General features: G+C 59.6%; 1 protein-coding gene across 1 annotated transcript in view; it reads right to left on the bottom strand.

Moving 5' to 3' along the window:
- Positions 1 to 25362, bottom strand: part of Hmcn2 (hemicentin 2) — a 120163-nt gene that overhangs the window by 38718 nt on the left and 56083 nt on the right. The window contains exons 31-57 of the mRNA XM_042680875.1: positions 24785 to 25063; positions 23296 to 23574; positions 23081 to 23189; positions 22823 to 22992; positions 21639 to 21793; positions 21183 to 21279; positions 20383 to 20478; positions 19739 to 19915; positions 17970 to 18127; positions 16951 to 17074; positions 14987 to 15162; positions 14265 to 14361; positions 14056 to 14175; positions 13228 to 13389; positions 11530 to 11811; positions 10202 to 10369; positions 8837 to 8950; positions 8264 to 8350; positions 5765 to 5956; positions 4522 to 4695; positions 4291 to 4404; positions 3780 to 3922; positions 2802 to 2952; positions 1674 to 1895; positions 1160 to 1273; positions 657 to 844; positions 365 to 461 (exon numbers count right to left, since the gene is read on the bottom strand). Coding sequence (XP_042536809.1) covers positions 365 to 461; positions 657 to 844; positions 1160 to 1273; positions 1674 to 1895; positions 2802 to 2952; positions 3780 to 3922; positions 4291 to 4404; positions 4522 to 4695; positions 5765 to 5956; positions 8264 to 8350; positions 8837 to 8950; positions 10202 to 10369; positions 11530 to 11811; positions 13228 to 13389; positions 14056 to 14175; positions 14265 to 14361; positions 14987 to 15162; positions 16951 to 17074; positions 17970 to 18127; positions 19739 to 19915; positions 20383 to 20478; positions 21183 to 21279; positions 21639 to 21793; positions 22823 to 22992; positions 23081 to 23189; positions 23296 to 23574; positions 24785 to 25063 — 4245 coding nt within the window. The remainder of the gene's footprint in view (positions 1 to 364; positions 462 to 656; positions 845 to 1159; positions 1274 to 1673; positions 1896 to 2801; positions 2953 to 3779; positions 3923 to 4290; positions 4405 to 4521; positions 4696 to 5764; positions 5957 to 8263; positions 8351 to 8836; positions 8951 to 10201; positions 10370 to 11529; positions 11812 to 13227; positions 13390 to 14055; positions 14176 to 14264; positions 14362 to 14986; positions 15163 to 16950; positions 17075 to 17969; positions 18128 to 19738; positions 19916 to 20382; positions 20479 to 21182; positions 21280 to 21638; positions 21794 to 22822; positions 22993 to 23080; positions 23190 to 23295; positions 23575 to 24784; positions 25064 to 25362) is intronic.

Below are 25362 nucleotides of genomic sequence, written 5' to 3'. Positions count from 1 at the left end.
CTTTGCTCAGCTCCTGGAGCTTGGAGATCAGAGAGGGAGCGCCAGGCTTGCGGCGTCACACAGCACCAGGCTACACAGTGCAGGCAGCGGTTCATGCCCAGCCTACGATTATCCCCATATCTGAGCTCGTAAACAGGGGAAGATCAAGAGCACAGACCGGGGGTGTCGGGAGGGGGGCAGACCCGGCCCCCTCCACACAGGAGGACCACGCCTGAGGGGCTGGCAGTCAGGAACGCAGTAAATGCTCAACGATGGTGCTCTAAGGCCTGGGCATGGCTGCCCTCCACCCCCTGCTGGGGGTGGCCCCCGAGGGTTGGGGGTCCCCCGAGGGCTGCCCGTGGGACCCCGCCGCTCTGCCGCTCACCTTGGACGCGGAGGGTGAAGAGCTTCTCTGCGGAGCCGGCCTGGTTCTCGGCCACGCACATGTAGCCGCCGGCGTCCGCCACGTCTGCCGTGGAGACCTGGGGGGGGGGGGGCGCGAGGCTGGGGTGCGGCCGGGCGCCGGGGGGGCGCGGCGGGCCCTGACCCCACAGCCTGTAGCGGACACGGGCCATTCGCCCGTGGTCTGCCCGAGGGACCGTCCCGTGTGACTGCGTCCACGGAGATCCCAGGGCGCCCGCGCAGGGCGGGGCGGGGCGGGGCGGGGCCAGCCTCACCTGTAAGACCCGCCCCTCCTCCAGGACCTGGAGCTGCGGGCTCAGGGAGACCGGCAGCCCGTTCTGGAGCCAGGAGATGGTGGGAGCCGGGTTGCCCAGGGCCGGGCACTGCAGACGGACGGTGCTGCTGGCGTTGACGGTCACCTCCTCCACCAGCTCCTCCGTGTCACCCAGGATGACGGGCGGCGCTGGGGGGCGGGGAGGAGGGGGTGAGGAGCGCCCAGGGCCTGGCTGGCTGCCCGGGTGGCGGTGAGGCCAGCCCTCCGTGCCAGGCACGGGTGGGAGGTCCTTGAGCCTGGCCAGGATGCAGCCAAGGAATGCGGGTGAACAGAGAGGGTTCTGGTTTGCTCAAGGCCACACAGCGAAGAGGGGACCAACTTGAAATCTGAAGCCACTTCCTCCTGGCCAGGCTTGCCACCCCCTTAGGAGCCTTGGAGTGTGGGAGCTGCACAGACGGCCCCTCGGCCGCTGCGCCTGCCCCGTCTCCCCGGCCGGCCACTCACTCAGCACCAGCAGCTCGAAGTGCATCCAGTCCTCGCCCACCTCGTTGGAGGCCTTGCATGAGTACCTCCCGGCATCCTCCGCCCGCGCCAGGGGTATCTGCAGGACCCGGCCTCCTGCAGGGACACAGGACAGAGGCCGAGGCTCGGGGACAAGAGCCCCAGCCCAGCCAGGGAGCACAGGCCTGTAATCCCAGCTCTCAGGAGGCTCAGGTCAGCCTGGGTTGCATGGGAAGATGGTCAAAAACACCCAACAGAGCCAAGAACGGAAGCATTCCTTCCTCCAAGGTGAGGAACCTGCTCTTCTCATTCCCGGACACAGTGCCGTGGTCAGTGCGGTCAGTGCGGCTGACCGCTCCACCCGGCTGGCTCACGGGTCAAGGGGAGGCCGAGTCCTGGGCGAGCGCAGTTCAGTCTGTGCCCATCCCAGCCAAGGCTCAGAGTGGTCACTCTTCCTGCCCAAGGCTGCCCAGCAGGCAGCAGAGACAGAGAGAGCGCGAGCGCCCCAAGTGCCCACCTTGCAGCACAGAGACGCTGTCAGCGGCCGCGAGAGGCCGTCCCTCCCGGTGCCAGGCGAGCTGGGGTGGCGGGACGGCATTGGTGTCGCAGTGCAGATAGGCCGGGTGGTTCTCAATGACCTCCCGGAATTCAGTCACCTCACCCCGGGCCTCCTCTTCCTCCTGGGACAGGGCCTCAAGGTCTGCACCGGCCTCGCTCACCTTCTGGAACATGGGGGGCACTGGCGGGGGGGGGGGGTGAAGCCATTAGGAAACTCAGGGAAGGCGGAGGCTGTGACCACCACACTGGACTAGAAGCAGCAACATCATCCGAGACCTTCCCTTCCATCGTTCGTGTTTCCTTTCCTTCCTCCTTCCCTCCCTCTCCTCCTCCTCCCTTCCTCTCCCCCCGACCTCTCTCGCTCAGCTTCACAGCATTTTTCATTGGTTATTTTTAAGATAAGGTCTCATTTCTGTGTCTGAACTGCGTCTGAACTGTGATCCGCCTACTTTCAGCCTTCCCAGCGTCGGTTTAGCTGGAATCACAGCACCTGTCCGGCTTTGCATGTGGAAATGGGAGTTGTGCAGACTTTTCTGCCCAAGCTGGCCTCAAATCCCAGTCCTCCTGGTCTCAGCCTCCCAAATGGCCGAGATTACAGGCGTGAGCCACCGTGCCCACTCCAAGGCATTTCTTACACCCCCACCCACCCCCGGTGTAGGTGGTGTTTACTGAGCGGTTGCTAGGGAACTTCTGGGAGGGTCTCCTGCCCCAGGAGTGGTGGCGCAGATTGGACCTGCCCTGGTTTACGAGAGCACAGAGGCACACAACCATCAGCCGCCAGACTCGCAAGGTCCAAGGTCACCTGCAAGGCTAAGGCTCGGAGGGGGCGGTGTCCCTCCCCAGCCACGCAGCCCATCACCGTCAGGACCAGGGGAACCCCAGACGGGGTCCCACCGGGTCCTTCCCAAAGCACTGTGCGGCCAAACCCGGCCACTTGCTGCTCTACATGGCCTTCCTGCCTCCCACCCAGCTATGGAGCCCCTGGGGGCCGTGCCCTCTGCCCCTCAGCTGGCCAGCGGCGGGCACCGTCCTCTGCCGCGGGAGCGGCCAGCGTGGGTCTCCCCGCCCGGACGGCACAGCCACCCACCCTGGATGAGCACGTTGAAGTCCTGGTCATCCTCGCCAGCCACGTTGGTGGCCACGCACAGGTAGCGTCCTGAGTCCGAGACACGTGTGGGCTGGATCTGGAGCAGCCGCCCCTCCCCCAGGACCTGGAGCCTCTGGTCGGGGGTCACGGGCTGTGGGGGGCGGGGGGGGGGGTAACGAGGTGGGGGCAGGGAGGAGAGGGGAGAAGAGATCAGAAAGAAAGAAGTCAAGCTGTAACTTCTAAAAAGGGCACAAGGTCGTGGAGCTGTGCTGACAGCTTTGGAAAACCAAATCCAGGTGACTTCAGACTTGGAAGAGAATTGGGTAAAACAACAAACAAACAAACAGAAACTCAAGCAGCTTACACCGGTGGCTCACGCCTGTTATCCTGCCTACTCAGGAGCCTGAGATCTGGAGGATCACGGTTCAAAACCAGTTGAGACAGAATACTACATGAGACTTCATCTCCAATTAACTAGCAAAAAGTTGGGCTGGAGACATGGATCAAGTGGTAGAGTACCAGCAGAACATGCCAGTGAAGTGAACCTGAGGCCCTGAATTTAAACTCTAGCACTTTTTTTTTAATATATATATGCACACACAGTTTAATGTTTGTGCTTAGCAGAGATGGATTTATTTTTGAAAATAATAAAGGATAGGCTGGGTGTCAGTGGCTCAGGCCTGTCATCCTAGCCGCTCAGGAGGCTGAGATCTGAGAATCGCAGTTGAAAGCCAGCCTGGGCAGGAAAGTCCCTGTGAGACTCGTATCTCTGATTAACTATTCAAAAACCAGAAGTGGTGCTGTGGCTCAGAGTGGTAGAGCGCTCGCCTTGAGTGAAGGAGCTCAGGGACAGCGCCAGGCCCAGAGTTCCAGCCCCACGACTGACAATAGACAGACAGACACACAGACAGAAGGTGGATGGAGAGATGATGAAGGCGGGCGGGCATGCCCGGGGCGCTGCCCGGGGCCGGCACTCACCCGGCCGTCCTTGTACCAGCTGATGGCGGGCAGGGGCATGCCCGAGCACTCGCACTCCAGCGCCAGGCTGCTGTTCACCTTGGTCTTCACCTCCTTCACGCCCGCCTCCCCCAAGGGGTCGTCTTTGGAGATGGAGGGCGGAACTGGAACGCACAGGGGGGTCTGAGGAGCTGCTGGGGGCTCGGGGGGGCTCGGGGTGGGGCGGGAGGACGCTCAGAGGGGAGGGTGGTTTGCTTGGGCAGATCTGGGGCGGGGCTCCCTGGGCTGAGGGCTTGCCCCGGAAGTGGCAGAAGACAGCCAGGAGGGGGGGGCGGGGAGGACCGTGGGTTTCCATGGTAACTGCATCCAGTCCATACCACCCTCATCCCCATGATGAGGAATGATGCCCGCCCTGGCCCAGGAAGCCAGTCAGGGTCTCGGAGGGGCTCCGGCTCCGGCTCCGGTCCGGGCCCAGCTGTTTCCCGGGCCCAGCTGTTTCCCGGGCCCAGCTGTTTCCAGGGCCCTGACTCACTGAGGACTTCCACATGGTAATTCTTCACGGCCTCTCCGAGCTCGTTAGTGACCACACAGGTGTACTGGCCGGCGTCCTCCTTCTGGATGTTCAGGATTTGCAGCCCGTGGGTGCCTGGGAGGGGAAGGGGGTGGGCAGCAGGCCAGGGTCACCCTGAGCTGCGGGCTCACCCTGACACTGCGTCCCCAGTCCCCCCACGTCCCCCCCCACTGCCCAGCCCGGCGCCGTCACCTGGCAGCAGGTGGATGTTGCTCGAGGCCTCAAAAGGGGCCCCGTCCTTCATCCAGGTGATGCTGGGGGAGGGGAAGGCCAGCGCCTCGCAGATCAGGGAGAGGGGGCTGTTGACGGTGACTGTCACCTCTTCCTCGGGACTGTCCTCAGTCACTCCCCGGATGCTGGGGGGCACTGGGGAGGGGGGACACCAGTGAGCACAGGCCCCGGCACCCTGGGGCCAAGCCTCCGTGCAACTGATCTCTGTGTTATCCGGAGGAAGAAACTGAGGCACCGTGGAAGCCAGGCATGGCAGGCACAGCTAGGTCTGGACTTGGGTTTGGATGTCCAGAGCCGCAGCTTTCTACCATCGAGCAGCAGGCATGCAGGGGAAGGATTTCCCACCGTCGCCAGCGCACCTCAGCGCCTGCTCCCAGAAGCAGAGCCTCGTGGCTCCGTTGGGCTTCTCGTCAGCTGAGCCAGAGGAAGCCAGAGTGGGTCCCCGCTTTCCTTCTCAGCCCCTGTGGGAACCCTTGCTCTGGCCTAGTGTGGAGGGCTCGGAACCCACTGGTGGCTGCGTCAGAAGGGCGCTGCCATCCATCCGTCATCATTTGAACTAGCCAAATCCACTGACGGACTCATTCCTAATTGGGTGGCACTACTGGAAAGTTCTGGGATCGCTTGCGCCAGTACTGGGGCTGGAGCTCAGCGCCTCATGCTCTTGCTTAGCTTTGTGCTCAGGGCTGATGCTCTGCCCTCATGAGCCCCAGTTCTCCTTCCAAGGTCTTGGAAAGTTCTGGAGGAAGAGGCTCACTGGGGGAAGTGGGGTGGTGGTGGTTCACAGTCCCGGGGGCTATGTTGTGTTCTGGGTCCCCTCTTCCCTGGCCCCACAGAGCCCAATGACGGGGAACAGAAGCCCCTGAAAGCATGGGCCAGCTGCTTCCTCTGGAGTTTTGTTACTGCAGTGGAGGATGATTTGAGGATTTCCCTAAACCCGCGCCCCCAGAGCATGGGCCGTGGCCCTCTAGGACAGGAGAGACACCATCTTGGGCCCTGGCATGAGCCACATCCCCTCTGGAAGCCTCAAAGCTCCATCAGCGACAAACACCTGTCCCACAGAGCTCGTGAGACATAGTTAGTTGAGCTGCTATTAATGTCCTGGCTGTACTTGGAGAGGTCCACGGAGTGCAGGGGTATGTATGCTCCGTGGGGAGTCCCCCCTCCTGCCAGCACCAGGGTGGGCAGGGCATGCCGCAGAGCTCACCTAGGACACGGAGCTGGACATGCCTGGTCTTCTCCCCCACGGCGTTGGCAGCGATGCAGGAGTAATGGCCGGCACTGGACAGGTTGGCCTGGAGGACCTGTAGGAGGGCTCCATCCGGGGAGAAGAGATGGGCATCTCCACCAGCCAGGGGCCGGCCATCTTTGAACCATGTGATCTTGGGCAGTGGGCGGCCTGTTGGGCAAAGGGGAGGATGAGGCCATTCGGCAGGTGGTGGCCAGGTGGATGCAGAGCTCAGCGGCTGCTCCCGCCTCTGGCTGCGATCTCATCCCAGAGCACAGCAAGAAGCAGATGTAGACCCTGGGCTGGGCCTCTGGTGTTTGCTTGCCTTTTCCCTCCTGGGGTGTAGCAGAGATGGCTTGGTGCAGACAGGAAAACAGAGTTGCAAATTAATCCTTCCATCTATTCACACACCCACAAATGTATTCATCCATTATCCATCCATCCATCCACCAAATATCATCCATGTCCCATCCACCATCATCCATCCATCCATCCATCCATCCACCCATCCATCATCATCCATCCACCCATCCATCATCATCCATCCACCCATCCATCATCATCCATCCATCCATCCATCCACCATCATGCATCCATCCACCCCTCCATCATCATCCATCCATCATCCATCCACCCACCCATCATCATCCATCCATCCATCCATCATCATCCATCCATCCATCCATCCACCCATCCACCCACCATCACCTATCCATCTATCCATCCATCCGTCCATCATCATCCATCCATCCATCCATCCACCCATCATCATCGATCCACCGTCATCCATCCATCCACCCACGCACCATCATCCATCCATCCATCCATCCATCAACCCACCCACCATCATCCATCCATCCACCATCATCCATCCATCCACCCATCCATCATCATCCATCCATCTATCCACCCACCATCATCCATCCATCCATCCACCATTATCCATCCATCCACCCACCCATCATCCATCCATCCACCCATCCATCATCATCCATCCATCTATCCACCCACCATCATCCATCCATCCACCATTATCCATCCATCCACCCACCCATCATCCATCCATCCACCCATCCATCATCATCCATCCATCTATCCACCCACCATCATCCATCCATCCACCCACCATCATCCATCCATCCATTTAGCCATCTACCATCATCTATCCCCCATCATCCATCCATTTATCCATCTGTTCTTCTACCAATCACCATCCATTCATCATCCAATCATTATCAATAGTCCACCCACCATCTATCCATTCACCACCCATCCACCATTCACCCATCATTTATCCATCCATCTACCATCCACTCATCCATCCATCCACTATCTATTCACCAATCACCATCCATCCACCATCCATCCACTGTCCATCCATTCACAATCCATCATCCACCATTATTTTCATCAATCCATCAGTTCTCCATCCACTGATACACCATCCAGCTGTCCATTTATTGATCTACCCACCATCCACATGCCCTCCCAGCACCATCCATTATCCATCTCTGCACCCATCCACCAACCACCATCCATCCACTACCCATCTTCCATCCATGCACCCATCCACCACCACCATCCATCCACTACCCATCATCCATCCATGCACCCATCCACCAACCACCATCCATCCACTATCCATCGTCCATCCATGCACCCATCCACCAACCACCATCCATCCACTACCCATCATCCATCCATGCACCCATTCACCAACCACCATCCATCCACTACCCATCGTCCATCCATGCACCCATCCACCAACCACCATCCATCCACTACCCATCGTCCATCCATGCACCCATTCACCAATGTTTTTCACCAGTCCATTGATCCACCATCCATCCTTGATCCACCATCCATCCATTTATTGATCTGTCGACCATCCATATACTTTTCCAAGCACCGCCCACCATCTATTTCTCCATCTGTCCATCCATCCACCAACCATCTATGACCACTATCCATCCATTCATCTGCCAACCACCATGCATCTGTTTATCCATCCATTCACCCACCATCCATCATCCATCCACCATCCATCCATTCATCTATTTATCCATCTGTCTACCTGTGTAGCCACTCAGCCATCCGTCACCCACTAGCATGAATGGGAAGCTATTCTGCCACTGTGGAAACTGGTGACCAATGAGCCTGGTCCCCAAGGAACTCAGTAGTCCTCGTAAGCCACTGTGGTCCTCCACAGCCAATACTGGGACAGAAAATCCTGGTTCCACAGGGGTACTATGGAGGGAGCTTGCTAGATCTGAGGGGCTAGGCAAGGAGTCTCTGTGGAATGTTCTGGAAGCTGCATTGTACTCAGGAAAGGAAGGAGTAGAGGAGTGTTAGGGACAGAGAGAAGGCAAGTACAGATGAGCAGAGACCTAGGGTGGGGGCCAGATGTAGGACAGGGAGCAGCGGGCTGGGGTGATGGGTGGGGCCCCCGGCTGTCTCCCCAGCCTGCGCAGCCCTGACCTGTGGCATTGCATGTGAGCTGAGCCGTCTGTCCCTCCATCGCCGTCACCTCCTCCTGCACGTCCTCCTTCTCAAGACTGGGAGGCACTGGGAGAAGCAGAAGACAGACAGCCACTGGCCAGGGTGATTGGCACCGGCACCGCCGGAAGTGGAGAATAAGCAATCTCATTTCCCGTGCCTCAGTTTCCCTCTCTATCATTTGCTGCCTGGCAAGGGAGGACCCCGGTGCCCCCGAGTCATGGCCCTGATCAGACAAGGTGGTGTGGTGGTGTGGAGAGAATATCTGCCCCTTCCACTGTGGGTTAGTTCCTGCAGTTTCTAGAAAGTTCCGTGGCAGCTTTAGAGTAGAAGTGGTGTGTGTGTGTGTGTGTGTGCATGTACGCGTGCATGCGTGCCGACACTAGGGCTTGAACTCAGGGCCAGGGTGCCCTCCCTTAGCTGTTTTACAGAGCAGAGGTGTTAGATGAGGCAAAGGAGACAAAGCTGGGTTTCTCTTCCTCCCCTGCCTGCCCAGAAGCTCCCCAGAAAAGGGCAAGGATGTCGGGCGCCCAGCAAGCCGGGGCCGCTGCATACCCAGGACCTCCACGCTGAAGTTCCTCCGCGCTTCCCCGGCGTCACTGCGGGCCAGGCAGGAGTAGAGGCCTCCGTCCGCCTCCTGCACCTCTGCCAGACGCAGCATCCAGCCACCTGGGGGAGGAGGGCGCGCATGGGCTCCTCAGGGCTCTGGCCAGCTCTGCCTGCCCACCACAAAGAGCATTCTAACCAGATCTGTGCGTGTCTGCCTCCCACAGTGTTCTGTTCCTCAAGTGAGGAAACTGAGGCCCAACGGGGTCAGGAAATGGATGGAGCACATGTGTTAGAATCAAGCTGAGGATCCTCATCTAGCACGAACATCCTGCCCACGAGTGGCTCTGGGACTGGCTGGAGTTAAAAGGATAGCAACAGGCTATGTAGTTCTGATCTACTTCAGATCCCCGTTCTACTGGCAGGCACAGAGAAAGGCTTTCTTCTCCTAAGCACCTCAGAGGGTGAACTATCTTCCTTCAGAGGATCTATGGAGTCATCCGGGATCAGCCTGGAGAGCACAGGTACACAGTACACATAACCATTACTGTTATTTCTACACCCAGGGCAGACATCACTAATTGAATGCCATTCCCTTTTCTGCGGTCTCTGAGTTCAGAGCTGTACAATGCACCTGGAAAACCCTATCAAGTGTTATGAATGATGTGTAAGCAAACACATTTGCCATTCCATGTGGGGTGCAGGGAACAAGATTGAAGTGCCCAAGACATTTAGATGGGATGCTGCCTCAGTTTTCCCATTTGTTTCCCAGCCATAACTATCACAATTCTGTGAGGATAAATACTCAGATTAAATGCTTAGATGAGCAGTCTCAAAAGTATGTTATTGGTTTATGGGATGCTTCAGAGGGGCTAAGAGAACTTGTTTTAGCTGCAGAACTTCTCAGAACTTTTTTTTGGTCGGTCGTGGGGCTTGCTTTCTGGGCCTGGGCGCTGTCCCTCAGCTCTTCAGCTCAAGGGTAGTGCTCTACCACTTGAGCGACAGCGCCACTTCTGGTTTTCTGGTAATTGATTGGAGGTAAGAATTCTACAGACTTTCCTGCCTGGGCTGGCTTTGAACCTTGATCCTTGGATCTCAGCCTCTTGAGTAGCTAGGATTCCAGGTGTGAGCCACGGGCACCTGGCCTCTCGGAACTTTTACCATGCAAATGTTCTATGTGTGTGTCCAAGAGGGGGGCTTGAATCTAACCGCCCCACCCCACCCCCAGCATCTCACTGACCAGCGTTTTGGGGACCAGCTACTCGAATGTCAGTACACCAGACTGGTAGCCGAGGGCCAGAGATCATGGACAAGTAAAGGGTATAGACTGGGCTAAGCTGAACTCCAGAGAGCCGGTCCTGGGTGGGATCTTACCTGCCAGGAGATAGGTGCCCTTCCCCGGGCTGATGGGCACCCCGTCTCGGAACCAGCGGACCTCGGGGGGCGGGATCCCTGTGGCTTCACAGAGCAGAGTCAGGGGGCTGTGTAAGGCGGGAGTGACATTGGCCAGCGGGTCGGAGTCTCCAGTGAGCTCTGGGGGAACTAGAACCAGCAAAAGAGCCATGTCCGGGGTGCAGAGAGGACTGTGGCCTCCTGCTTGTCCCAACCCAAGGACCCACAGCCCTGCGGAAGGATCTGGGCAGCGACAAAACCAGAGGTGCATCCATGGAGCCTGTGACCCCCCACTCCAAGGAGGGAATGCTAGCCACTGGCTGGGTACTGTGGGACCTCTGATTCCCCAAGCTCTTCGGAGGAAGCTTGAAGGATTCAATAAGAATATGTGTAAGAGTGCTTAGACCTGTGCCCAGCGTGGAGCAAAAGCCCAGCACTGAGGCTGAAATGGCTACAAAGCTGAGTCCACATGCACTCCCCAAACTGCGTAGACAGGAAATGACCCCGTCCACACTAGGGTGGGGCTCAGGATGCCAGAGAGGCTGGAGCCTGGTAAGAGAACTGCCCCCCCCCAACCCAGCCTGCTCATCTCCCTTTACCACACCCCATCTTTACCCTGAAGCTGACTCCAGCCCTGCAGAAGTTCAGAAATGATGGGGAGAGGGAGCTGTTCCACTCACCCAGCCTGGCCCCCAGACTCCTAACCAGCCCCAAGGCCACCTTGCCCCTTCAGGAGGCAGCCCTGACCTCCTTCTACAGTGTGCAGACCCTGAATCTTCCATCACATCACCCAGCCATGCTGAAGCAGACTGCCAGGAACAGAGGCAGAAAAAGTAAATGTGGGAGAAAGGATAGGAAGAAAGGAAAGAGACAGAATGGAGGAGAGAAAAAAATAAGGAAGGTAGGAGGGTGGAAAAAAGAGAGGAAAAGGGAGGAAGAAAACAAAGAAGAAAGCAGAATGAAGGAAAGAAAAGTAGGAGAGAGAGAAGGAGGGAGGGGGAAAGGAGGAAGCAGCATGGGGAAAATCAGAGATATTTGGGGCTGTTTCTAATTTGGAGACCTGTGTTGGTGGTGGCCCTGACAGCAGCTCTCACCTTTGACATGACTCCAGGAAGAACAGGGGTCCCAGGAGGGCAGCCTGAGGACCCTGAGGACCCTGCCTGGAGATTGAGCCATCCCTGCTCTCCCCAGCCACAAGTCCTAAGGATACTGCCAGGTGATTGAACCATCCCTGCCCTCCCCAGCCATGGGTCCTAAGGACCCTGCCTGGTGATTGAGCCATCCCTGCCCACCCGGCCATGGGTCCTCACCTAGCACAGAGAGCTTGAACCTCCTCTCAGCCCTGCCGGCCACATTCTCAGTCACACAAAGGTAGTGCCCAGCGTGCGCCTCTTGTGCATGTTCTACATGCAGGCTCTGGCCCTGGTTCCGCAGCCACAGGCCAGGCTTGGCCTTTACAGGGTGGCCATCCTTCTCCCATGCCACTGTGGGCAGGGGCCTTCCTGTGGCATTGCATTCCAGGATAGCTTCCTTGTCTCGGGCCACAGAGACCTGCGTATAGGGCTCCTCGGTGTCAGCGATCTGGGGAGGGACTGGGGGTGGCAAGAAGCAAGTTAGGGAAAGTAGCCAGGGTCACCAGAGCCAAGTTCTGGCCAGCACAAGTCACTGGATAGCTACACCGCCACTCAGGCCTGGGTTGTCCCTTGCTCTCATTGGCTGTGAGCTCAGTCAGGTAACCTCATCTTCTCTGTGCCTTTGACTCCCTAGGATGGGAACAGAACAGCACCGCGGCCTCTCCTCTTTGACCCTGGGGGTCCAGGTAGGGTCTGCCCTTGGGGAGCAGCCCCCAGCATGCCCTTCCAGCTTTGTGTATATTTTCTTTCTCAAAACCATAGGCTTAGCCGGTGCTAGCGGCTCACGCCTGTAATTCTATCTACTCAGAAGGTTGAGATTAAGGATTGAAGTTCAAGCCAGCCAGAGGAGACAAATCTAAGAGATGATTATCTCCAATTAATTTGTTTAAAAAAAGGAGCCAGGACTGGAGGTGTGGATCAAGTAGTAAAGCATCAGCCTCAAGCAAAAAAAGTTGAGTACGAGGCCCAGAGGTCAAACCCCAGTAATGGCATACTCCCCCACCCAGCCCCTCAAGAGCAAGAAGAAATAAGACAGGCTTCTGAGAGCCGAAATGGCTGCTGGGACTGGTGGGGGGTGGAGGCTCCTCTGTGTGTGTGTGTGGGGGGGGTCTCTCCTAAGCAGCTGCCTGGTGCTCTTCGGGGATTTCTTTTCTTTCTTTTTCTTGTTGGTCATGGGGCCTGAACTCTGGGCTGGGCGTTGTCCCTGAGCTCTTCAGCTCAAGGCTAGCACTCTACCACTTGAGCCACAGCACCACTTCCAGCTTTTTCTGTGTATGTGGTGCTGAGGAATCGAACCCAGGGCCTCATGCATGCAAGTTAGGCCCTCTACCACTGAGCCATCTTCTTCCCAGGCCCCTGGGATTTATTTTCTAGCATGATTTTGATGAGACCCCAATGTTTAACTTCATCAGCACCAGAAAAGCACAAGGCAGTTTAAGATTCTGTGACCTGGAGGAGCTGCATCAGCAACCTACACTGCTTTCATGTTTTCTTTTTTTTTTTTTTTTTTTTTGGGTCCGGTCATGGGCCTGAACTCTGGGCCTGGGCGCTGTCTCTCAGCTCTTCAGCTCAAGGCTAGCGCTCTACCGCTTGAGCCACAGCGCCACTTCCGGCTTTTTTCTTTTTGCTTATGTGGTGCTGAGGAATGGAACCCAGGGCCTCAGGCATGCAAGGCAAGCGCTCTACCACTGAGCCACCTTCCCAGCCCCTGCTTTCATGTTTTCAACCACAGCAAGAGGAGATTTCTCCCCGGGGCTGTGGGAGGCGGGCGGAGGGGCCTGCCCTGCCTGTGTGAGGCCTGCTGCCTGGGAGGGGCAGGAATTGCCTAGCTCCCAACAGTCTTCCCCTGCCCGGCCAGGCCCCAGCGTGGCTCACCGTGCACCTCCAGCTTCTGGTCCTCCCTTCCGGTCCCCGCCGCGTTCCTGCATTCGCAGGTGTACGTCCCCTCGTGGGCTGGCCGTGCCCGGTCCAGGTACAGCATCCGGCCCACGGCCAGCACGGACTCCAGGCCGGGCCCCTCCCTGGGCAGGAGGTGACCTGGGAAGAGAGAAGAGCCCCACCCAGGGCATGGCGCGGGCCACGGCCCGCCCACCACCACCAGCTGTCCTTCACCTGCTCATTTCAACTCCTGATTGTCCTCCAGGTGTGAGTCCATGACCCCCCCCGCCCCCCCAGACTTGTCTCCATGACACAACTGCCCACAAGTGTCCTGCGGAGTCCCACTCAGGTCTGGGCCTGTCTCATTTCTCCTTGGGAGCGACACAGGCACCCAGAGCCGACACCCAGCAAGGGCCGAGGACAGACAGGGACAGCGTGACCCCGGATGAGGCCCGGGGGTGGGGACGGGTCTGTTTTGTCCACCACTGGACAGAGCAGGGCCTGCATGGATATGTGTTATGTGAATTCTGGATGTTCGCTGAGCATTTACTTTGTTCCTTGGAACTTGACAGGGACTAAGTGGGGCTCAGACTCCTGGGGGAGCAGCATGGAAGGGCTTGGGTGGGGGGAAGGAGGAGGTGACCACACAGAGGGACCCTGCCCTGTTGGGACCAGGGCAGCTTCCCGGCAGGGGCTCTGAAGTGAGGCCAGGAGGCTGGAGCTCTAGTGGGCCCCCAAGGACTGAGAGCCCCCCGCCGGCTCTGTGGGCACGGGGTGGCTGGGCACGCCGGGCAGCGCGGTGGGCGGGCGGAGGTGGCGTCCTACCGTCCTTCCTCCAGGAGATGTTGGGGAAGGGGACCCCCTGGCAGTCACAGGTCAGCCTGGCGGGGTGGCCCTCGCTCACAGTCAGGGTGCGTGTCTCCCGCTCCGGGAACACTGGGGGTGCTGAGGCAGAGCAGGGGTGAGGCCGTGCCCGCAGGGGCTGCGTGCTGGGGTCCCGCCGGGCGCGCTCCTCCCCGGGGGCCACGCCTCACCCCAGACGCTGAGGTGGAAGTGTTTCTCGGAGCGGCCGGCCTGGTTCAGGGCCTCGCAGGTGTAGAGGCCAGCGTCCCCGGGCTCCGCCCTGCCCACCTGGCCCGGAGCAAAGACGATCTGTCAGCCGGGGAGAGGAGACGGGGGTCACCCCGCCCAGCGCAAGTCCCCAATGCACCTCGTGTAACCTCGCTGAGCCCCCTCCTCCTACCTGGAACTGTGTGTGTGTGTGTGTGTGTGTGTGTGTGTGTGGTGTGTGTGTGTGTGTGTGTGTGTGTGTGTGTGTGTGTGTGTGTGTACTACCAGGGCAACCTCCCACCACACCAGGAAGTTTCCAGAAGCCAATGCCTGCAGTAGGCAGGCCTACCCCATGAACCTGCCCCCGGCCTATACCCACACCCGGGCCATGCCGGGCTGACCCCGTGCTGGCCAGGACCTTTCCAGGAGCTGTGGAAGGCCAGCATTGCAGACTGGAAGGGAATATGCAGAGTGGGGGATGGGCGGCTGCCCTGGGCTTTGGTGGTGAACTCTGAGGCTATGCTGTGGCTTGGGGGGGGTCAGCGGGCTGGGCTCAGGGCTGGGGAGACCCAGTTTTGGGGGTGGGGGCTCTGACCTGTCCCTGTCCCTGTCCCACAGAGCTAAACAGATGCTCGTAAGAAGCGGGGCTCTGCCCAGGACCTCCCTCTAGGAGGAGGCTGGGTCAGTCAGCAGGGTGGCCTCGAACCTCCAGCAGGGTTTTGTCCTCCGACAGCCGGAGGCCGGGCCGAGGCTCCAGGGGCCTCCCGTCCTTCCGCCAGCTCAGCTCGGGAGGGGGCTCGGCGTGGCTCTGGCACTCCAGGGCCACCGACTGGTTGACCACGACAGACACGTTGACCTCTTCTCCGAGGATGCTGGGGGGCACTGTGTGGGAGGCCGGGAGGACATTCTCAGCATGGGGGTGAGGTCCGCAGGGCTGGCCACCCTGGGGCTGCCCGCTGCCCACAGCGACTGACAGGAGCAACTCCCCGTGATGGAGTGAAGAGTTAAGATGAGGCTGTCCCCAGCCTCCAGCCCCCAGCCTTCAGCCCTCAGCCTCCACCTCCTCCCACCTGCATGACCTCACAGTCCAACTCTAAAAGGAGGCTCAAGCTGGGGCGGCTGAACGGAGCTGCTGGGCGGGGGGGCGGGGGGGGGGGAGAGGGGAGTCTTCCTGACCTGGGATTCTCCAAACCACTCAGTGACAATCACACAGAGACATGGCTCTCAGGATTCCTTCCCTTCTCCTCCCGCCTCCCGCCTCCCCCGCCCCCCCCCTCTTGTGCTAGGGCTTGAACTCAGGACCTGGATGCTATCTCTGAGCTTTTTCTGTTCAAGGCTGATGCCACTACTCGATCTGCAGCTCCACTTGCGGTTTTTTTGTTTTTTGTTGCTGGTTAACTGGAGACGAGAGTCTCACAGATGTTCCTGCCCCGGCTGGCTTCGAACCTCACTTTTCAGATATCAGCCTCCTGAGTAGCTAGGATTATAGGGGTGACCACAGGCACCTGGCTTCTGCTATTTCTCATAACTGTACCTGAGTCTGTGGTGATCAACAATGACTAAATTTTAAAAAGGCCTCAGTAACACACACATATATGTATATATAACATATATACACACGTGTAGGTATACATAGCATATAATACACACACACACACACACACACACACACACACATATAATTAAAGGCAGGCCCCAGAACTACCTTTGTGCCCCCAGGTACAAGCACCCTGTGGAGCTCAGTGGTTAAGAACGTAGTGTCTGGGATCAGAGCTCCTGGATGGGGGTCCTGCGACCCCATCGACCGCTCACCCTGGTGGAACCACCCTGCAGATGGGGTTCAACCACCCTGAGCCTCAGTTTCCTCATGTGTAGAATGGGGATAAAGGAAGTCCCTGCCTCGTGGGGCTGCCGTGGGAGTGCTGCCCCAGGAAAGAGAAAAATCAAGGTGAATGTGTCGTACCCCAGTCACAACACTTCCCCATAAAAACCCAGTGGAGGGGCTGGGCACCGGTGGCTCACGCCTGTCATCCTAGCCACTCAGGACAGAGGTTCAAAGCCAGCCTGGGCAGGAAAGTCTCTGAGATTCTGATCTCCAATTAACCACCCAAAAGAGCCAAAAGTGGAGAGTGCCAAAGAGTGTAGTAGAGTGCCAACAGCTCATTGTAGCACCAGGCCCCGAGTTCGAGTCCCAGGAGCCCCCCCCCCCACACACACACACTCAAAACCCACTGGAGGAACTACCATCAGCAGCAACCTTCCAGGCTGGCCGAGCTAGCTCAGTAAATCACCATGGCAACCTGAAGGCGGGGCCTGGTCTTCCCCAATTATTCAGGAGCAAAGCGTTCAGCACAAGGTCATGGAGGCCTGGTTTGAACTCCAACAGCAAGACGCTGAAAGCCAGCATGGCGGCCACCACAGCCTTCCTGAGAGGGGACCAGATACCCCCCCCCCCCCCATCCAGCCAGGAACCAGAACACGGCATCTCCTCCTCGCTAGCTAGCTAGCTCCGCCCCAGCGTCCCAGACCCCTGAGCTCCTGCCACCCACGAGCGGGCGCAGCCGGCCCCGCGGGGAGGCAGTCCTGGATTGGGTGGGTGCCTCTTCTCTAGCTTGGAGGTTCTGGGGACACCCCGCCCCATCTTCGCGGTCTTCCTGGCCTGCCACTCACTGTGCACCAGCAGGACGACGTCCCTACGGTCCTCGCCCACGGCGCTCACAGCCACGCAGGAGTAGCTGCCCGAGTCGGACGCCCGAGCACTGGCCAACGCGAGGACCCGGCCCCCAGGGAAGACCTGCGGGGCACGTGGAATCCCCGTGAGATGAGGAAGAGCGCCAGAGGCCAGGCGCAGCCGGATGGCCGGGCCGGGACGCCCTGGGGTGCCCACGCGGCACCCTGCCCTGTGACCGGGAGAGCCACAGTGCCACGGCCACGTGTGACCAGGGTCCCCTTGATACGTGGCAAGCGCACCATTCCTAACAGAGCTCAACGTGAGTGTGAGAAGAACAACGAAGCCGGGCGCCGTGGTCACGCCTGTAATCCCAGCTACTCAGGAGGCTGAGATCTGAGGCGCGCGGCTCAAAGTCCAGTGAGCCCCCAGAAAGCTGGAAATGGATGGAAGGGGTGCTGTGGCTCACATGGAAGAGAGCCAGCCTTGGGCAAAAAACCCCCAAAAACTCAAGGGACAGCACCCAGGCCCTGAGTTCAAGCCCCAAGAGCAGCACCAAAAAACAAGAATCCCAAAAAGAAAGAAAAATGCCTTATTCATGATCTTTATATTGCTTCTATGACAAACAACCTCAGAAATATTAGATTAATACACTGAAATTGACATCATCTATTTGTTTTGCATTCATTTAATGTAGCCACAAGACAACTTCAACTGGCATCTGTGAAATGCATATTCCCTCTCTCTCCTTCCTCCCCCTCCCCCTCCCCCTCCCCCTCCCTCTCTTTCTCTCTGTGCCAGTCCTGGGGTTTGAACTCAGGATCTGGATACTGTTCACTCAGGATCTGGATACTGTTCCTGGGCTTTTTTATTCGAGGCTGGCTCTCTACCACTTGAGCCACAACTCCACTGTGTTAGATCTCTGCTGGGCAGTGACCCCCCCCCCCCCCCGCCCCGTTCCCAGGGCCTGACCTGGGGGAGACTCCAGCACAGCGAGCCAGGCCCGCCCAGCCCCACTGACCTGGAGCCCAGGGGTCCCTGAGGCAGACACAGGCTTTCCATCCTTCAGCCACACCAGCGTGGGGCTGGGGGCACCGGTGGCGTTACAGGTCAGCTGGACGGGGGCACCAAGCCGGACGGGGCCTGGCAGGCTGGGAGGCCGCGTGATTCGGGGGGGCACTGCAGGGCGAGGGGGGCACCGGACACGACTGAGCCCCGTGAGGGGTGGCATGGGCTGAGCATGCAGGAGCGACATCACACACCAAGGCCTGGGCCGGCAATGGGGACCCAGCCAGCCATGCCTCGGTGCCCCCCCCCCAGAACTAGAGACTAAAGGCTTCTGCTGATGGGAAACAGGCTCAGCCGCAGCAGAAACAGCCAACTTGGGCTTGGGGAGCCCTCCCCACACAGGGGTCTCCAAGGAGACTATCTTACAGGAAGTCCCTCCTGGGCAGAAGATGCTAGAAGATTCCATCACAGCTGCAGGGTGTGAGCCCCTCACCCCTTCCCAGCTGCCCTCCGTGCTCCCGCTCTCAGGTTAAAGACCGTCTTCCTCCATGGCTCCAGGGGGCCGCCAGCACCACCTTGGACCTTCTCTTATTCTGATTCACAGTCTTTCCGTCTCTTTGATTGCACAGTTTCTGTGGGCTCGAGCCTAGCAGGTCTCTGTCTAGGCACCTCGCTGTGCGCCCCAGGATGTAAACCTGGTGTGTTATTTGCTCTTGCCACAATTATGCAATGAGCAATGATTGATTACTGGTCCTGTCACCAGAATGCACACCCCTGGGTCTTTCCTAGGCAGGGCCTCAGTGCCACAGTCTTTCCCAGAGCACAGGCGCAAAAATGTGGTCAGTTAGAAGACAGAAAGCAGGAGGAATAGGTGCTTAGATGGGTGGGATGGATGGATGGATGGATGGATGGATGGATGGATGGATGGATGGATGGATGGACGGATGGATGGACGGATGGATGGATGGATGGATGGATGGATGATGTCTGAGAACCTGCATGTATAAATGGAAGGAAGGTTCAATGGTAGAAGAACGGAAAGTTATTTGGGATAAATTAGTTGAATCAATTGATGGACAGTGGTGTGAACAAATGGAAGGATGACTAGATGACTGGATGGGTGGAAAACGAATGGATAAATAAATAGATGCGTGGTAAGTAGTAGATGGGAGGTGAGTGAGTAAATGGATGGATGAGTGGTAGGCATGTGGTAGAAACGGGTGCACAGGCAGATAGATAAATGGGTGGTAGATAGGTGGGTGAAGAGATGGTGGGAAGATGAGTGGTGCACAGAAAAATGGATAGGTAGGTGGCAAAAGGATGGAGGGATGACCGTAGAAGGGTATGGCTGAATGTGTAGATGGGTGGGTGGATTACAAGTAGCTACACGGATGGGTGAATGGTGGACAGAGGGTGGCTGGTGGATAGATTAATGGATGGTGACTGGATTGTAGGTGTTGGATGGACGGATGGCTAGATGGATGATGAATATGTGTATGTAAGTGTGTGAATGGCTGGATGGATGGATGTGTAGACAGCTGGATGAATGCAGGGGTAGACAAGTGGCTATGTGGAGGAGTGAACGGGTGGAGAGATGAATGGAGGGACAGACGGCGTAGACGGTGGATAGATAGATGGGTAAATGGATGGACAAGCAGACAGACGAGTGGTCAGACAGATGTGTAGACAAGTGGAAAATGGCCAGATGAATAAGAGTAACTGACAAATGGAATACAAGACAACCTCTGGGGAAAGGGCCTCTGTAGACCCAGGACGGCTCACCATTGACCCGCAGGCCGTACTGCAGCTCGGTGCTGCCCGCCACGTTGGCTGCCACACAGCGGTAGCTGCCGGCGTCGGCGAGCTGGGCACGCTCAATGTGCAGCGCTCTCCCATCGGCTGACACCACCAGCCCAGCCCGGGCGGCAGCAGGCTGGCGGCCTTTGAACCACGAGACATCTATGGGAAAAGAGAGATCTGGAACCTGCTGGCACAGAGGCCTTCAAGGAAGCTTCTAGAGTTGTTTGGGAAGAGCGTGCTGCCTGAAGACCGGAAGGGGGCCCGGGCGGCTGGAATTAGGGAGAGGCAGGCTGGAGTTAGGCCGTCTCCTGCCTCCACCCAGAGGAGACCTGGCTCAGGGAGGCTCTAGGGAGAGTACGGTCCACCCACACAGCAGGCCCACCTTGCGCAGGGGCCTCACCCCTACATACCACCTGGAACTTGCTGGGGCTCTGTGGGGGAGCACCCCCAGGGAGCACCTGGCTGGTGTGGGGCTGCTGGGCCTCCCTCCTGGATCGCTCACAGTGCAGGGGCTGGCCGGTTTCCCATAAGACCGCAGCGGGGTGGGGCAGAGCTCTTGCTGGGCTTATTCAGTGGGAACTGGGGGAGGCAGGAAGCGGGGTGCAGCCAAGTGGGGGGACTTTTACCAGGAGGGGGTACACCTGAGGCCAGACACTCCAAGGTAACCGAGGTATTCTCCAGCACGGCCTTGTTGACAGGCCCTGGCTCGATGTTGGGGGGCACTGGGGGAGACAAGGAGAGACTATGCTTGGTGGGCCTGAAGCCTGGGCACCTCCCGTCCCAGCCTCCCTGGGGCTCCCTTTGCCCCCGTCTTCCCAAAGGGTCTTGGCAATGAGGCTTCACAAAGACCACGTCCTGGACCAGGAGGCCCGTGAATGCGCACGGAACGAGACCAAGACCATGTCCTGGATCAGGAGGCCTGCACATGAGTACAGAACATGCCCAAGACCACGTCCTGGACCAGGAGGCCCACGAATGCGCACGGAACGAGACCAAGACCATGTCCTGGACCAGGATGACAGGCGTGAGCCGCTGCCGGCCTCCAGCTTCCTGAGGCTCTTTATACTCTACCACTTGAGCCACAGCGCCACTTCCAGTTTGTGAGAGGCTAATTGGAGCTAAGAGTCTCACAGGGGCTTTGAACGAGCCACGCGCCTGGCTAAGGCTTTAACACAAGTGCACCATGGGTATTTCAAAACCCTCCTCCCCCTCCCAACCTGAGCTGCCAGTCGCAAGGGCTGTCCAGGGATCGCTCCGCCCCAGGCCCCACCCCAGGCCCCGCCCCAGGCCCCACCCCAGGCCATGCCCCATGCCCCCACCCCAGGCCCCACCCCAGGCCCCGCCCCAGGCCCCGCCCCAGGCCCCGCCCCAGGCCATGCCCCATGCCCCCACCCCAGGCCCCGCCCAGCTGGCGCCACGCCCTCACCCAGGACCTTCAGTGCCACATCCGTCTTGCTCTCCCCGGCCGGGCTGGACGCAGCACAGGTGTAGATGCCTTCGTCCCTCAGGTCTGCTTTCTCAATCTGAGGGGAGGAGGGGGAGAGGAGGTCACAGAGCCAAGGACTCGGGGACAGGCGGAGCAAATGTAGGACACAGAGCGACCCTTGGAGGCAGTGCCAGCGCAGCTCTGGGAGGGCGTGATGGGCCGAGTGCCCAAATTCAGGATGATCCTCAGACCTGTCTCCATGTCTTCCCACGACCCTAGGATCTGAAGCCAGCTGAGGCCCCTCCTCTTCCAGGCCAGCGTGCCCCCGTCCCCTGAGCATGCCCCGGCTGAGAGGACTCTGTGCTCTCCCACCTCCGGACTGCCCAAGCTCGCCCAAGGGCTGCAGGACCCCAGAAGACTAGCCCCCCCACATGTGCCAGCTGCCCCTGAATGTACCTGGAGGTGGCCCCCCGAGGTAGCCAGGGCCACCCCGTCCTTCCACCAGCGGAGGCTGGGGGGAGGCACACCAGCCCCGACACACTGGAGGGTCACAGGCTGCAGGAAAGCGGCTGTGAGGTTCTCCCCTCCGACGATGTACACCGACGGCAGCTCTGTGGGCAGTCGGGAAGGACCGGGGTCAGGCGGCACCCAGCAACCCTCTAACGGTGAAGAGCTGGCCTCCATCTCCCTCGGATCCGGGGAGCCAGCAGGGCAGTCCTTTCCCTTTCACAGTTCTATCACACATCCATCCACTTACCATCCTCCAATCCACCTATGTATCCAATCCCCGTCCATTCATCCATTTACCCACCCACCCGTCCCTCTTCCCCTCCACCAATCCACTCATCACTTACTTGTTCATCCACACCTCCATCTACCACCCATCCACTAACTACCGATTCATCCACTGTCCCCAGTATTCACCCATCCATCCATCCATCCTCCATCCAATCAAACGTTCTTCCAGTCATCAATCCGTCCATTCACCCCCACCACCCATGTGTGTTCGCATGCGTGCTGAACATCTACTCTGCGTAGATCTGTTCCAGGCCCCTAGATACACCAGAAAAAAAGCTCACAGGGCTCAAGTGGATCGCCTTGAGCTGAAGAGCTCAGGGACAGCACCCAGGCCCAGAGTTCAAGCCCCACAACTGACCCCCCCCCCAAAAAAAAAGAATTGAGGGAAGCTCCAAGTGGAGAAGAGGGGGCCGGGCAGGGGAGCAGGGCCGGCCGGGCAGGAGAGATGACAAGTACAGTAAGAATCTGGGCCGGAGCCGGGCGCCGGTGGCTCCGGCCTGTCATCCTAGCTACTCAGGAGGCTGAGATCTGAGGATCACAGTTCAAAGCCAGCCTGGGCAGGAAAGTCTGTGAAACTCTTATCTCCAGAAAACCAGAAGTGGCGCTGTGGCTCAAGTGGTAGAGCGCTCGCCTTGAGCTGAAGAGCTTAGGGACAGCGCCCAGGCCCAGAGTTCAGGCCCCATGACCAACCACCACAACAAAAAAGAATCTGGGCTAGCCCTCACATTACAGGGCCCAGAAGTGCCACGCAGTGGGGACTGCCCCTAGCCCTCCCCGTCCCTCCCAGCACCCACGCCAGCCTCCGGACTTCCCGCACGGCGGAGCCCCGGGCACCCACTCACCATGCACGGTCACCTCCACCTCGGCCCCCGCTGTGCCCGCGTCGTTGGTGGCCTGGCAGGCGAAGAGGCCTGCGTGGCTCGGCTCTACGCGGCCGATGTGCAGTGCGGTCCCCTGCGGGCTCACCTGCACCCCGGCCAGCTCCTCCGCCCGGCGGCCATTCTGCAGCCACCTAAGGTGGGCGGAGAGGGGTGGGGCTCAACCTTCCCCACCCAGCACCCTGCCAGGCCCTGCCCCCCCCCCACGTGCCCTGTACGCACTGGACGCTGGGCATCGGGGATCCTGAGACCCGGCAGGGCAGATTCAGGGACTGTCCGGCGATGGCGGTCACCTGACCCACACCTTCAGCCACCAGGAGCTGCGGGGGCACTGACAGCAGGACCAGATGTTAGCAAACCCCTGCTTCACCTGGCCCCCTCCCCCAGGGCTCCCCCTAGTGGGCTTTCAGAGGCACCGCAGGGCTGGCCGGGCTCACCCTGCACGTCCAGGCTGTACTGCAGCACGGCCTCGCCGGCCACGCTGCTGGCCACGCAGCTGTAGAGGCCCCGGGACGCCTCCCCCGGGAGGTCCAGCCGCAGCGTGCCGTCGGCCTCCAGCCACGTGCTGTTGCTCGGTGTCACCGGCAGCCCCTCGTGCTGCCAGGAGAGGGCGGGGGGTGGACGGCCTCTGGCCACACACTCCAGTGCCACGGGCCTCCCAGCCACAGCCTGCACCGCGTACGGCCCTCCGGCAGCGCCCTCGATGGTGGGTGGCACTGGGGAAGAGGCAGGGGCTGCTCAGGGACCCCGCAACCCGCAGGAATGCTCCCCTGGGCTGTGTCCCTGCCCAAACCGCGCCTCCTCCTAGGCGCCTGTCCCAGATGCTGGCTGGAAGGTTCTCGAAAGCTAATCGTGAGCAAGCTTGTGTCCCCGCAGATGTCTGGGACACACCTGCGCCCAGGTGGCTGGCTTTTGGGGGACTGGAGTTGACAGTCACAGTCAGTAGGGACGAACTTCTTGGGTGCCAGTTCTGGGCACAGAACTCAGGGCCTGGGCACCATCCCTGAGCTTGTTCAAGACTCAAGGCTGGCACTCTACCGCCTGAGCCACAGATCGGCAAGTTTCAAATGGGGCCCGCCGCCCACAGAGGACAGGCTGGAGCAGGGAGCTTCCTTCCTGCACTTGGTGGGGGAAGGGGCGCCCCAAGGTGTGAAGCTGACAGCCATGACTGGGGACATGGGACTCTCAGGGACTGGGATTCAGGGTGCTTCTCAGCCTTCTGTACGCCGAGGTCCTTGAAAATGACAAACACCCTGATTTCCATGCCTTTTCCAGGGACCTCAGATCCCCAAACGAGATTTCCTCAGGTAGCAGCGGCCGCCATGCACCTGCACACAGCCCTCCTTCCCAGCTCCAGCACCCAAGCCCCGGCCATCTGCGGGGCCAGTGTGCCCACGCCACATCATCCCTGCAGGCCACAGGAGGGGGCCCCATGGCGCATGCCTGCCATCCTAGCTACTCAGGAGGTGGAGATCTGAGGATTAGGAGATCTGAGGATTAGGAGATCTGAGGATTAGGAGATTTGAGGATTAGGAGATCTGAGGATTAGGAGATCTGAGGATTAGGAGATCTGAGGATTAGGATGCTGATTCTCCCAGCTGGGTTCAGGCCAAGCCCCTCCCAGTGCCCTCTGGGGACACAAAGGCCCTCTCAGCAACAGGTGATGACTAGGCCCCTGGAATCCTGGGAGTCATTAACTCCATGCAGTTAATTAGCAGTCTTTGTGGCTCCTGGCAGCTGCAGGCCCCGCCCCAGCCCAGCCCAGCCCCGGTCCTTGCGTGGGGGAAGCAGGAACGCTGAGACCTCTCCCCGCCAAGCGCGGCCTGCCACGCACCAGGCCACCAGGCCACGAGCCACCCTCGCTGCCCTTCAGAGCCGGGCCAAGGCCACCTCGGTGTCCTCAGTCCCTGCCGCCCCGCCGCTCACCATACACCTCCAGCCGCGTGGCCTTCTCGGTGACGCCCGCGGGGTTGCTGGCCAGGCAGGTGTAGAGGCCGGCGTCGGAGGCCTGGGCCCTGCCCAGCTGCAGCTGCCGCCCGCCCCGGGCGTAGACGGCCCCGGCGCCGGCGGGCAGCGGGACCCCGTCCTTGAGCCAGGCGATGTCGGGCGCAGGCGCGCCTCGGGCCTCGCACGGGAGCCGCGCCGCGTGGCCCTCCATGACCGCCACCTCGGCCGTCTCGTTCCAGCCCCAGATGGTGGGGGGCACTGGGGGCAGGGCGGGGGGTGCCGGTCACCTGGGAGAGGCCCGCCCAGGGCATGCTGGGCCGGGAGCTAGCGGGCACCCCACAGCAAAGGGAACAGGGGAGGGACCCCAGGTTTGAGCCCTGGACCCCACTCTGCCTCTTAACTCACTGTATGACCTGGGGTAGGCCCCGTCCTCTCTCTGGGCCTCAGTTTCCCCGTCTGTGGAGGGACTTGGTTGTCCCCACCACTGGCACTGAGCTGATGGGTGGGCGGAGCCTGAGATGGCTAAGGGACGGCTGTGTCCTCCAGCCGCAGGGCAG

Source organism: Dipodomys spectabilis, unplaced genomic scaffold (assembly GCF_019054845.1).
Source record: "Dipodomys spectabilis isolate Male_0828 unplaced genomic scaffold, ASM1905484v1 ptg000067l, whole genome shotgun sequence".
NCBI classification, from domain to species: Eukaryota; Metazoa; Chordata; class Mammalia; order Rodentia; family Heteromyidae; genus Dipodomys; species Dipodomys spectabilis.
This window is presented reverse-complemented; position numbering and strand designations above follow the sequence as displayed.